This window comes from Nematolebias whitei, chromosome 3 (genome assembly GCF_014905685.2).
Source record: "Nematolebias whitei isolate Nwh7 chromosome 3, NemWhi1, whole genome shotgun sequence".
Classification (NCBI taxonomy): Eukaryota; Metazoa; Chordata; class Actinopteri; order Cyprinodontiformes; family Rivulidae; genus Nematolebias; species Nematolebias whitei.
Window position 1 is genome coordinate 22431421 of NC_056500.1, and position 13331 is coordinate 22444751.

General features: G+C 39.0%; 1 protein-coding gene across 1 annotated transcript in view; it reads left to right on the forward strand.

Moving 5' to 3' along the window:
* Window positions 1-2264: 2264 nt before the first annotated feature.
* si:ch1073-396h14.1 (disintegrin and metalloproteinase domain-containing protein 10) overlaps window positions 2265-13331 on the forward strand; it is a 44512-nt gene continuing 33445 nt past the window's right edge. The window contains exons 1-4 of the mRNA XM_037674253.1: window positions 2265-2322; window positions 3702-3849; window positions 4050-4168; window positions 6648-6803. Coding sequence (XP_037530181.1) covers window positions 2265-2322; window positions 3702-3849; window positions 4050-4168; window positions 6648-6803 — 481 coding nt within the window. The remainder of the gene's footprint in view (window positions 2323-3701; window positions 3850-4049; window positions 4169-6647; window positions 6804-13331) is intronic.

Below are 13331 nucleotides of genomic sequence, written 5' to 3' on the forward strand. Positions count from 1 at the left end.
CTTCATTTATTGTACGGCATTTTTACCCAGCTTGAATGACTTTAAAAGTGTTTTACTGGGTTAAGATTACAGGTGCAGCATTAGAATGCTTCCGTTCTTACCTTAGTGACACGTTTCTGTGTTAATGTTGTTAATATTTCATCGTCTTCAGCGCCTCTTTCCTGCGAGGTCCCACAGGGCTCAATTCTTGGATCTCTTTTGTTTTCACTCTATTTGCTCCCTTTGGGGTCTATCCTGAGGAAACATGGTATTTCCCTCTATTTCGGAGTCAGCCAGTCCTCACTTACACGTCTGCAGCTGGTGCAAAATGCTGCTGCACGTCTTTTAACAGGAACATGTAAAAGAGAGCATATTACTCCTGTCCTAGCTTCTGTCCACTGGCTGGCAGCTGCCCATGTACTGTATTTTAGAGTTCAGTTTTAAATTATTTTGTTCATTTTTAAGGTTTTAAACAGCCTTTCCCCACCTTATTTAACAGCGTTTCTTCACCGCTACACTCCCCCTCGGTCACTCAGGTCCGCTGACCATCTGCTTCTGGTCATTCCCAAGTGTAAGTATAAGCTTAAAGGAGACAGGGCCTTCTCTGTTAGTGCCCCTAAGTTATGAAACACTGGCTTTGCACATTCGACAGGCCCCTTCACAGTCCATGTCTAAAACCCGTATGAAAATGTATTTTTATTCATTGGCCTTGAACCCAACTGAGACTTGATTTTACTTTATTTTTATTAGTATTAATTTTATCTGTTTAACTCATCCTTTTATTGTGTTCTGAATTGAGTTCTCAATTCATTATTGTGTGCTTAGCTTTGTCACTTTATTTTAATACTTTCTTTTAACTTATTTATTACTGATGTTCAGCACTTTGTTTCAGCTGTGGCTGGTGTTAAAGTGCTTTATAAATAAAGTTGTTGATGATGATTTCATTTCATTGTTATGCTGATGATTGTCAGATTTATTTGCCTTTATTTACCTAACAGTTCTTGCTCCATTTGCCCTCTGTTAAAATGTCGTGATGACATCAAGGCATGGATGGCTTCAAATTTTTTAAGTTTTAATGATCAGAAAACTGAAGTCATTGTGTTTAGGCCTAGCAATACCGCTGTCTCTGATCCTGTAAACATTGACTCTCTTCAGTCATATCTTATGCAGTCTGTTTCAAATCTCAGGATAGTTTTAGACTCTGACTTTAAGTTTAATAAACAAATTAACTCTGTTCTACAAAAAAAAGTTTCTTCCAGTTAAGGCAGATAGCAAAGCTTAAGCTCGTGTTGACCAGATATGATCTTGAAAAAAACAGTCCATCCATTTGTTACAACACAGCTGTATACTGTAACATGCTTTATGTTGGAATCAGTCAGCTCTCCCTCTCATGGCTCCAGCTCATCCAAAATGCTGCAGCTCAGCTCTTAACAGGAACTCATAGGTTTGAGCACATTTCACCAGTTTCACATTTCACCAGTTTTGTCCTCCTTTCACTGGCTCCCAGTGCATGTCAGACTTGATTTTAAAATTCTCCTATTGACCTTTAAGTGCATTAATGGTCTTGCACCTGTATACCTTTCTGACATCAACCATATGTTCCTTCTCAGGTGATGAGATCATCTGACCTGCTGCTTTTGGTTGTACCATATACCAGGCTGAAGCTCAGAGGAGAGCGGGCTTTTTCAGTTGTGGGCCCTAAACTTTGGAACAATCTGCCCCTCAACATTAGGCAGGCCACTTCACTTCCTGCTTTTAAATCTCTCCTAAAAACACACCTGTATTCACTGACGTTTAACACAGTGTGATTTGATTTAGTATTTCATTGTTTCTCATGCGGCTGTTTTAAATGTGCTTTATGAATAAATTTGACTTGACGACTTAAAGGTAAACATGCTTGGGTAAGTCAAATGAAATATACCTAAAAACTTTAGAAATTGGTTCAAAACTCTCACAAAACGTTTAAATTACAGTTGTGACTTTTACCTGCCATATTTCTTCGACTTCAACAGCTCTAGCTCACAGTTTCAAGATTTTATTTTCATTGTCAAAGCCTCCCAGCGATGGCGCATAACATGAGAACAAGTCTGAATATGCCTCTCCATAGTGTCAGTTTATTGCTCCATCCTGCATTCTGGATTGAAGCTGCACTTCAGACACATTCCAATGAGTGAAGACCGCAGGTAAAAGAAGTTGGAAGAAAAGAGAGGAAACAGAAGAACGGACAAGAACCGAGGAGGCAAACGAGAAAAGAGCGAAGACAACAGTGCAGCGATAAGAAGAACATGGTGGTCCGACTCTGCTGGCTGCTGCTGGTTGTCAGATGCCATGAATGGATTACAGGTAGAGCTGGAATGTGAGGATTACTGAGTGTTTGTCTGAGTCAAAGGTTTTTCCTCACACTTCACCCTGAATAAGTCAGGTTGTGTGTGTGTGTGGATGAGATAGCAGTTCTGGTCAGCTTTTGCTGTCTGGTCTTTCAACTGACCTTGGATACGTCTCAACCTGTCCTCAGGAATTCAACAACAGAAAAAGAGCCTGCATGCAAAACCTGCCAACAACATACACATAATACCTGGCCTGTTAGATGTGATTCAAAGTGTGTGCTCTCTTATTTAAGGATTTGTTGTGAGATTCACTCCACACAGGTAACATCGTAACATGTTGAGGAAAGTGCTGGGTTGAGCACCAGCACTCAGGACAAGGTATTAGTTTTACAAGCTCTGAAACTTTGGTTTGAAAGTGTCTGGAGAAGAACATTTGTAGCAGTCTGAGTTTATACTTGAAGTTATTATTCCCACAACGTGCATAAATGTTACCAATAAACTTATCAGTTTATCAGCTGCCATAAGCCAAGATGCTCCATCTTTACAATATTCACACTACTACATGTACAGTCTGTAGCTATGAGGTGTGTGTGTGTGTGGGGGGGGGGGGGGGGACCACAGCAGGACGTCCTCCTCCATCTGTCTTCTGTATCCTCAGTCCTCCATCCAACTATTTCCATTTCTTCTCAAACTGCATCCATAAATCAGTTTTTCAGTGAGTGGATATGTCTCGTTTCTGGCCTTTTAAAGAATAAATAAGTTTATGAGTTAAACTGAATAAAAAAGAAAGATGGATCACTCATCTTGTTTCCTTCTGAACTATGAAGCTCTGTCCAGTAATTTTCTTTAGTCTTACTGAGTTGAGTTCACCATGATCCTATCTCCAAACTTACTGTAGAACTTCACGTTCAAAAGTCCAGTTTTGTTCCATCAGATAACGTTAACTTTAACACGTTGTCATCGTCAGAACAAATCCAAGCACAGTTTTTATCTCAAGATAACTTTATCCATTTTCAGTTAAATAAATGAGCTAATTGTGTGTTTATTTAAAATGTACAAAATGGAAATAATTTTTATGTTAATTTGATGACAAAGTTTTACCTTGACGTTGAAATTGTGTTGGATATGTTAAGCGCTGAAGAATTATTGTAAGTCGGGAATTTTCAGCCTCTGCAATTTTTCCATTTAATCTAATATGAAAAAAAATTATGAGCTGTACCTTATGTTTAAAAGTGGTCTTACAGCTTAGTTTACCTGTTGATTTTATCCAGAAGCTTCTCTTGAGTTCACATACATTGTGCAGATTGGTCTAAGTCACATCTTGTGGAGAAGTTTGCAGAAATATCACAGATTGTTGCTGCTCTCCTATAACCTGAGTTCCTTGTTTTCCTGCAGGTTCTACGAGCAGCATCAGTCCATTTATAAAACATCATGAGGTCTTATCATATGACAGGCAGGAGCTTCACAGAAAACATATGAGAGCCAGGAGGTCTGCACAACCTCAGGACTACACACTTGATTTGGATTTTACTGCTTTCCATAGGTAACTAAACCCCATGAAAACAATCTGTTTCTGTTTGCACAACTGCTTTTTTTTCTCTAAATTATTAACAGATGCAAATCATTATTTGGGGATTTGTCCAGTTCTGCCAGCTGATGGTCGATTATTCCCATATTACTACAAAGCTATACAGCCACATCTGCAATTTATTTGTGTGTTTTTTTTTTTTTAAATCCCATCAGATCTTTTCGTTTGCTTCTGAGACCAGATTCAGAGGCATTTACTAAAGAATTCACCCTGGTCGGGGAAAATGGTCCCATGTCTGTGGACCTGTCACACTTATATTCTGGAACACTTCATGGTGAGTGTGATATGAGGGTCTACATTTTAATTAAAATTACTGGATGCTGGAAAAACTTTTTTACTTTAAGTCAGTGGCAACTGCATAACTTTAAAGACAAAATAAATAAATATGGGCTTTATTAATAAGACTTACAGAATTAGTCCAAGATTTTATGAGACCATTAGGTTTAAATCGATTTGAGGTCCCGTTTCCCTCCTGGGTGTTGTCCACTGCCTGCTTCAGAGCCACCTGTATGATCATATATCTATTCGGTACCACTTTACAATAAGGCTCCCCTAATAGATGGCTAATAAATAGTTTATATATATATATGTCATTAATTCCTCTATAAACACTTTATAAATCATTAATAACTGCTTATTATGCATTAATTAAGGGTGACAGAGACAAAACGGACCAGTTTATTGCCAAACAGTGAACCAAATCTGCCACCTATATATTTAACCTAGAGTTGTTATATTAAACATTTCAGACTAAGTTACTACCTTGTAAGCACAACATTTGTAACCCTAATTTTTTTAAGCATATAATATTAGTTGTAGATACTTATAATGCAGTGATAAAGTACAATATTATATGCTAAGGAATATGTTTACAAATGCTTATTCGCTCTAGATGAAATATATAGGTGAACAGATTTGGTTCACTATTTGCAAGAAACTGGTCAGTTTTGTCTCTGTCTTCCTTAATTAATGCATAATAAGCAGTTATTAATGATTTATAAAGTGCTTATAGAGGAATTAATAACGTATCTATAAACTATTTATTAGCCATCTATAAGGAGAGGCTTATTGTAAAGTGGTACCTTTTATTCTAGAAAAATTATAAAGTAAAATAAGCAAAAAGTCACAGACAGACTGTACAGCAGTCCATTGCTTGGCAGTTACATATGTTATGTTCTATTTGTAACGAGTCTGTATGGATCGGCACAACACCTGACTCAGGACAATATTAAAATAAAAGGTTTTATTTTATTAAAGGCGTTCGTCTGAAGGATCTGAGCCTCAGTTCTGGTCCAATCTATGAAGACAGACAGGTTAGTGACTGCAAAAAGGTTCTGGGAGCTGAGAGGTGGTGTGCACGTCACTAACCTTCTGTGGCAGGAGCAGAGCTGAGACAGAGAACGTTGGAGGGCTGGGCAGGAAACAGAATCCAGGGACGTAGCAGGGGTCGAGAGCCAGGAGCTGTGTGAACAGGCAAAAGGATGATCCGTAGTCGTGGTCGAAGAGGAGAGCGAGGTTGTACCATGTAGGCCGAGAGCGTGGTATCCAGACAGGGGCAAAATCAAAACGAGGAATCAAGAGGGAAGCTGTGGTCAAAAACGAAGAAACTAGGAACGAACGAATGCTAGATAATTTACTGGCTGTGAGGCTTTCAATAATCTGGCACTGAGGAGAGTGAGAGTGGAGCTTAAGTAGTGAGCTGAACAGGTGTGGCAGGTGAGTGGTGATTGCAGAGACAGGGTGCAGCAGATGAGTGCAGATTGCTGAGAGAGAGTGACAGGAGCAGAAAATGGGTGATAGGCAGTGCAGGACCAAACAGGATGAAATAAACAGAAACTGAGGCAGGAAAAAACGTGAATGATCTTAAAACAGGGGCTGTGATATGAGGAGCAGAGGCTTAGGCAGATGGGGGGGCAGCGGAGGCCGCTGAGCGTGACAGTATTATTATGTATTATCATAATGTCATTGGGTCTTAAGTGTAAAGTTTACAACTATTAGAACAATTTTTTTAATAAATAAAAAAGACAGAAAAAAGTCAGACTCAAAAAGAATCAGAAAAATGTATTTTCTCATTATTGTCATTTCGTTTCTCCTCCCGTTTTTCGCCTAAAACGAATAATTTTAATATCTGACAAGAAATTTTTACTGATAGTTTTAGGTCAGTTGTCTACACTTTATGTTAAAGTGCCAAACAAAAAAATCTAATCACAGAACCAGGTTTGAGGGATTGGGATAACATACCTTAGATTTTTTTTTCCCTGCCTTAATCTCTGCCTTAAATACACGGCAAGTGCCTGTCTGGCAAAGTCTTACGACAAGGAAGAGAATGAAAGAGGAGGAGAACGGGGAAGTTCCACTCAAGCAGCTCCTGGAAGACTCTGCCACTCAGTAGCTTGGACATTCCAAGAAATCCACACGACGGCTCACTGAGAACCTTTGTATATAGTAAACTATGTAAATATTACAACACACTTACTAAATTAAACTTTTATGAGATAATTTTCCTTATTGTAAAGATTGCAGAAAACCAATAATTTTTATTTACCTAAACCTGGAAATGTTCCTTTTGTCAACCCCTGTATATGTACTATATATACATATACAGTGTATATATATATATATATATATATATATATATATACAATATATATGTTAAGTTATCCTTTTATGAGTCTGTCTTTAGTAATCTTTGTTCTGCTTCATCATTTTAACTCCGTCTTATCTCTCCTCAATGCCATACCTCTGCGTTGCAGGAGAACACGGTTCCTCCTGCCACGGCTCCGTGCTACAGGGACAGTTTGAGGGAACCATCCACACAGAAAATGGCACTTATCACATAGAGCCAGTTCAGAGATACACCAGCAGCCCAACAAATCACCACTCTGTTATCTACCATGAGGACGACGTGGGTAAGAGTGTTTAATTAAGAGAACAAAAGAAGGGGCTGACTGTGTCTCAGTTCTCATTTATGAAATAAGTAGGGTTTGATGAAAATGTTGTGAACTATTAATATTTTACAGGATGCTGACTGTTCTTTGAATGGTTTTCTTATATAATAAAACTGATGCAAGTGCAGACAGAATACATCCAAATAACACCTCAGCTGGTTTTCCAGGCTTTTTGCAGATGATGGGAAAGAGCGCAAAAAGACATTCTTTGCAATATTGAATCTGTTTCATGATCCATTATTTTTCTTGGCTGTCTCACAGAAAGACAAATGTGCTCAGCAACACACATCTTCACCACTGTAACATATCCCCGCAGTAACGAAAGGCCTCCTGCTTCAGTTCCAGTTGGGGTTACTAGGGGCCAGCGAAGAGAGCACTTAGAGATCTGAGGGGAGGGGGTTGAGGCTCTCCCTGCCTGGACACAGGCCAAAGAAAAGATAAACTGAAGATGGTGTGATTTTTGCAAGAGGAGGAGTAGATGAGACAAGGGCTGAAATAAGGAGGAAACTGTGACGTTGAATCTCAAGTAAAAGGTAACATGAGACCCAGTGCATGAAACAGAGAAAGAAAAGAAGAAGAAAAAATGAAGGCTTAACATGCAAGAAAGTTTTTGGAGATAGTTTCTATGACTGCAAGTTGAAATGCAACCCTAGATGGCTTTTCATATAAATTGTCCAAACGAATGTCATTAGAAATCTGTCAAAATGGAGATGTTCATTTGTGGTTCAATGTGCGTGCGATTGTCTAGCTGCATGTGGGTATTTGTAGTAGTGTGACCTTATTCCAAGAAAACCTTTTCCCGGAAACACAGTTCAGATTGTGCCAAAATAACCCCACACAGCAACACCGTCTCACCCTCGTGTTTGTTCCTTTATCTTCACAGACTCTGCGTTTACCGCGTCTTGCTTCTAAAAAAGTTTTTTCAAGCTGAGCAGTAGTAGCGTGCGCTTTAGTTAGCTCTGCAGTCGACGGCATCCTGTTCCTTCATTCATGGGTCGGCGTGTCTGCAGGAAGCCGTAAAAGATTTAACCGTGTGATATAACAGTAAACAATCAGGGCCTCCATACAATACGAAGAGGTACAACATGAGGCTGAACATGATGACATAATGTGTATATTTTCACTTCCTGTGGTTGTCGTCTGGAGTTTTGAATGAGGAACTTGAGGGTCCTCTGGGACTGTGGATGTCACGAGGTCTATCAGATCTGAAACAAAGGGAGCTGATGATAACAAGACACCTGGCCACATTCAGATAAACATACTTTCTTACACTAATGCTATATACTCTAACTTTAATCTAACCATATTTATTTTCATTCAACATTTTTCACATTAAACTTCCATACATTGAAAGTAGTACCAAATTCCCAAAATACTGAAGTCATGCCAACATATTTCTATTTAGGTCAATTTCTGGAGTGTATGGTCAGATAATGTTTGAAATTGTCTTCTGGGTCACAAAACAGCTAGAGAAACAAGCCTCTCTCAGACTGGCTGAAATGATGAATCCACCGTCACTAGGTTGTCCAGCAGCATTGTACAAGGCAGTGATAGGGACCACTCTAAAAGCATAATGGATCGAACGCTTTGGAGTTTGCTGGTGAGGCCTTCATCACCTGCATGGTCAAACAATGAGACTTCTTACTGGAAAGAAATCAAGTCGTGCAAGAGCTGAAACTAACACAAAAATAGACAGAGATGAACACTTTTGTCTCATTCAGTGGAGCTAAGCTAGATGAGTCATTACACGTTTTCATCTCGACCTTAGAAATCATATGTGTCTTTAACCACCTCAAAGTTGTAATTTTTGTGAAGCACTTTGGTCAGCTGTGGTTGTTGTAAATGTGCTATATAAATAAATTTTGACTTGACTTGACAAATACAGAACCTATAGTTGCCAATAAATGAGTTAAGAAATAAATGAAATAAGGTAGTGAAGAAAATAAACAAATACTGCAGAATTTCACTGGTTTCCATCCTCTACATACTGCAGCAATAATAGATATTAGACTTTGTTTATTTGTAAATGTTTGTTTCTGTTATTTTGTGTTGTTGCACAATTTTTGTAGCTCAGGATCATCATCATCACAATCATAAAAGAAAAAATAGAAATTGAGAAGAACAAATGAAAGAAAATGCTATTAAAAAACTGAAACAAAAATAGTTAGGTTGTCAAGCGATGTAGAAAACTAGAAAACTAAAAACAGGAACATGTTTGAGTTGGTTTTTGCCATGAACTTAGCAGATGTTTGAAGCCACTTAGAGAGGTCAAGGATGAGAGCATCAGATCTTTTTGCAAGATATTCCAGGAAACAGGAGCGGAGTAGGAGAAAGCTCTTTTGCCTAGTTCAGTCCTCACAGAGGGAACACTGCAGGTAATAATGTCCTGAGAGCGCACGCTGTAGCTGCACTCACGCAGAGACATGTAGGAGGAGATGTATGAAGGCAGTAGACCAAGGAATGATTTAAAGATAAAAAATGTACCAGTGAGAGAGTCTACATGAAGTTAATGATGACCAGTTGACCAGTGAATACAGGGTGCAATGATGGGTACAGTAGTTATAAATCTTAGCACACCATGATAGACAGCGTCCAACATCTGCAAGGAGCTTATAGTGGTGTTCATGTAAATAATGTCACCGTAATCAATGGAGAGAAGGAAAGTCGCAGTCATAAAGCGTTTCCTAGCATTCAGAGTTAGACAGGATTTATTTCTAAAAAGAAACCCAGTGTGACTTTCAATTTCTTTACCAAATTTTCCACATTAAGCTTAAAAGAAAGATGTGAATCGGCCAAGATACCTAAATATTTGAAGGAATCGACAAACTAAATAGCAGCGCCATTCGAAGATAAAATCAGAGGAAGAACTGCTGATACTGGCTTCCTGTTTGAAAACAGCATCCCTTTGGTTTTGTCGACGTTTAGGACAAGTTTGAAACAGAACAAATCAGACCGGATGATGTCGAAAGCAGATTGCAAAAGCTGGAAAACCTTAGCAACTGTTTTCACTTGACAATAAACAACTGTGTCATCAGCATAAAAATGTAAGGATGAATCAGGGATGCTCTGACCTACATTAGCTATGTAGATTGTGAAGAGGGTGGGCCCTAAGACTGAGCCTTGTGGTACACCATTGTTAACCGTAAAATAACTGGAGGAAATACCATTATGTTGAACACAATGCCTCCGATCTGAGAAATAGAGAACCAACCAGTGGTGTGAAATGAGAAACCAATTTCTGAGAGCTTATGACATAAAATGTTATGGTCCACAGTGTCAAAAGTTTTAGACAGGTCTAAGAAAAGTTTAGCACAATGATCCTTAGCACCCAGTGCTTCAACAATGTAATTAAAAACCTTCAGTGAAGCAGTCATTGTGCTGTGCTCTTTCCTGAAACCAGATTGATGTGGAGGTAAGATGTTAAATGAGTCCAAATACTTTTTGATTTGAAAATTTGTTTTTCTAGAACCTTAACTAAAATACAGAGTTTAGAGATTGGACAATAGTTGTTCAGTGAGGTGGGGTCACCTCCCTTCAGCAAAGGTAGAACAAAGGCTGTTTAACAAGCATCTGGAATGAAGTTTGGGCTTATGGGCAAGTTAAAGATGTGAGACACCAGTTCTGCAATGATATAAGCAGCCAGCCTTAAGAAGTAAGGTTGAACTTCATCTGGGCCTGCAGATTTTTTAGAGTCTAGACCTTTTAACAATTTATTAACCTCACTAACTGAAAACGGTGAAAATAAAAAGGTGTGGTTTACTGAAGATTGACTTGCAGGAGAGATCTGATTTGTAGATGTTTGACTTAAAGGAGAAGTGGCTGGATTTCCATTAGTAACTGTGCCAAACAAGGAACTGAAAAGCTCCAATTCTGATCTTATGCACATACAAGTTTGTTACATTTTCATTTGCATAGTCCTTTAAACTATCCTTCAGAATCTATTTCTTAATGCTTTCTGTGGCTGCAAGGTTCTGAGAAATGGCTCAAACTCTGGCTGAGCTCTTGCTGTTGCAGCAACACAAGAAGCTTATCAGTGTTTGATTCCTACAACCCAGTCAGTAATGCTTCAGATCAGTGCTGTTCTGATTAACGTTAAGAAAAGACAGCCAAGCAGTGGGAGCTGCCAGGGTATACATTCCCATGTATCCTTCCAGGATAACATTTAGTAATGAGAAACTGAAGGCAGCTATAGAGATTGTATGGACTGCAGAGAAGCTAAGATAGGAGTTAGTAGGAAACGTGTTCAGTATGAAATAAAATGTGTTTTAACTGTGCAGAAAATGTGCACAGACTCAGACACTGAAAACTACTTCAACAGGCACTTACTAAATTACACTCCATAGAACTTAAACTAACATGAGCAGAGGTTGGAAAAACTAAAGATAATTGTTACAGCACTTGAGCTGTTGTACAGACCAAATCTGTTTTGCACTTTAATACTTACAACTAATTTAGTTTTATCCATCAAACAAAACATAGGATTATATGCATAAAAGTGTTGTAATTTGGCATTGATTTGCATCGTCTGTTACTTCCAAAGTGACTGAGACTGGGGGTTTTGGTGTAAACCTTACAGCTCAACAGAAATAGGTTTCAACAGCTGCTAGAAACATTAGTCTCTTGGCTGAAATGTGACTGTGACTTTTAATTCTTGGGAAATCCTTCTTTTAAAAAAAACAAAGTATTAAATGCTTGCAAACTGGTGGCTGACCTGGCTTTGATTTATTTGTCAAAAGAAAATTAGTTTGAAAGGATCACGACAGACAGATTGGTTTCCTGCAGTGTGTCAGAGAAGACAAACTCAGGGTGCAGAGGAAAGGCAGGAAGAGAGGTCTGGAAATAATTCTGGGTCGACACCCGTCATTTAGGGGCTCCACATCCAACCCCCTTCCCCCACTCATGCTATACATAGATTGAAGTGTGGGGTCTGTGATTGGCTGAGGAGCTCTGGGAGGATGGTGTGATTCAGTGTTTCTTGAATGGTCTAAACCTGATCCAGGAAGACTGAACAGAAGTTCCTGTTGGTGTTTAGTTAACTGGTTAAACATATCTAATTCTGTGCTCGTATACCATTCACTGCCATCTGCGGTTGACAATTATCTCTTTACACTCTGGCGTAGAAGAGTTTAAAGACTTTTACATCATCATTACTAAAATACTTGGCTTCCTGTGTGGTTGTCTCAGTTATAAAACTGCCATGCTAGTGGGAAAAAAAAAAATCACTTCAAACTTAGATTCTACCCGTATTGCTGCATATGCAGATCAGTCCTTGACCGCTGACCTAATAAACTCTGTTGCAACATCTTTTTACTTCTTGCATTTTTTTTTTTTTTGGTTGAAATTCCATTGCCTTTGCATAACATCTCGCCTCTCGAGGCTCCAGTCTAATTTCCGTTGCATCAATCTGAAATGAGACAGCCATCTCAAAGGTATTGCAAATTACAAACGACAATGTTTGTAGTGCAATCAAACTAGCACAGCATCACAGCATTTCCACAAGCATATTTAGCAGAGAGGCCATTTCAGACTTCTGTGTTGATTTCCAAATGTGGGTCTTCTATTTATCCAGAGCCTGAGAATGTGGAGGCGCTTCTACGCAAGTTACTTGAATGACATGCAGCTCATAAAGACGTCCACTGAAGCACTGATTGGGTATTTACAGAACAAAAAACTACAGTCAAGGCAAATGGTTTTGATTGAAATTCATATACTTTGTAGATCCATTACAGCAAGAAGTCACAACTAAATGGGGCTGCGATGGGGTTGTCTCTGAGCAAGACACCCAGTCCCTAATTGCTCCCCGGACGCTCACATAGCTGCCCACTGCTCCACCTGGGTGCATCCCATGTGATGAGTTAAATGCAGAGAACCAATTTCACCATTGGGAACATACAATGATGACAACACATAGCACTTTACTTAAATGTTGTGCTGTCTTGGTTTCCTATTGGCAGGCAAAAAATGTTATACTTGGAGCCCAGATCTGTCTATACTACAGTGATGCAGCTAATAGGTAACACATTGTGGTTGTTCTTTCGGCTGCTGCCTTCTGCCCGGGTCGCCACAGCAAGCAAACTCGCCTAAATTTATTGGAAGTTGTTCAACGACAGATACTCTTCTTGACTCAGACTGGCCTTGAACCTGCAGCCTCAGGATTACAAGAATGCAGCACTGACAGCTGAGCTACCGCAGCTTTTTTTTTTTTTAGCGAGTCAAATCGGTTCTCATCCTAATCATTTCAGTGTACTGTTAACCCAGTGTTAACCTTCATATGACAAAATAAACACAACTTGAACTTGAAATATGTTGGTCCTCAATTTGTTCTAGAATTGCGCCGCTCAAGATGGCTGCATGTTGGAGCAGCTCTGTTACATTAATTTTGAGAATTTGCTTTTGGAAACTTTAATTCCTCTTTTTCTGGATGTAAATCACATTTTTTTGTATGATTGTTTCCACTGGTATCGGATGCTGTGCAGCTGGAAGGATTTT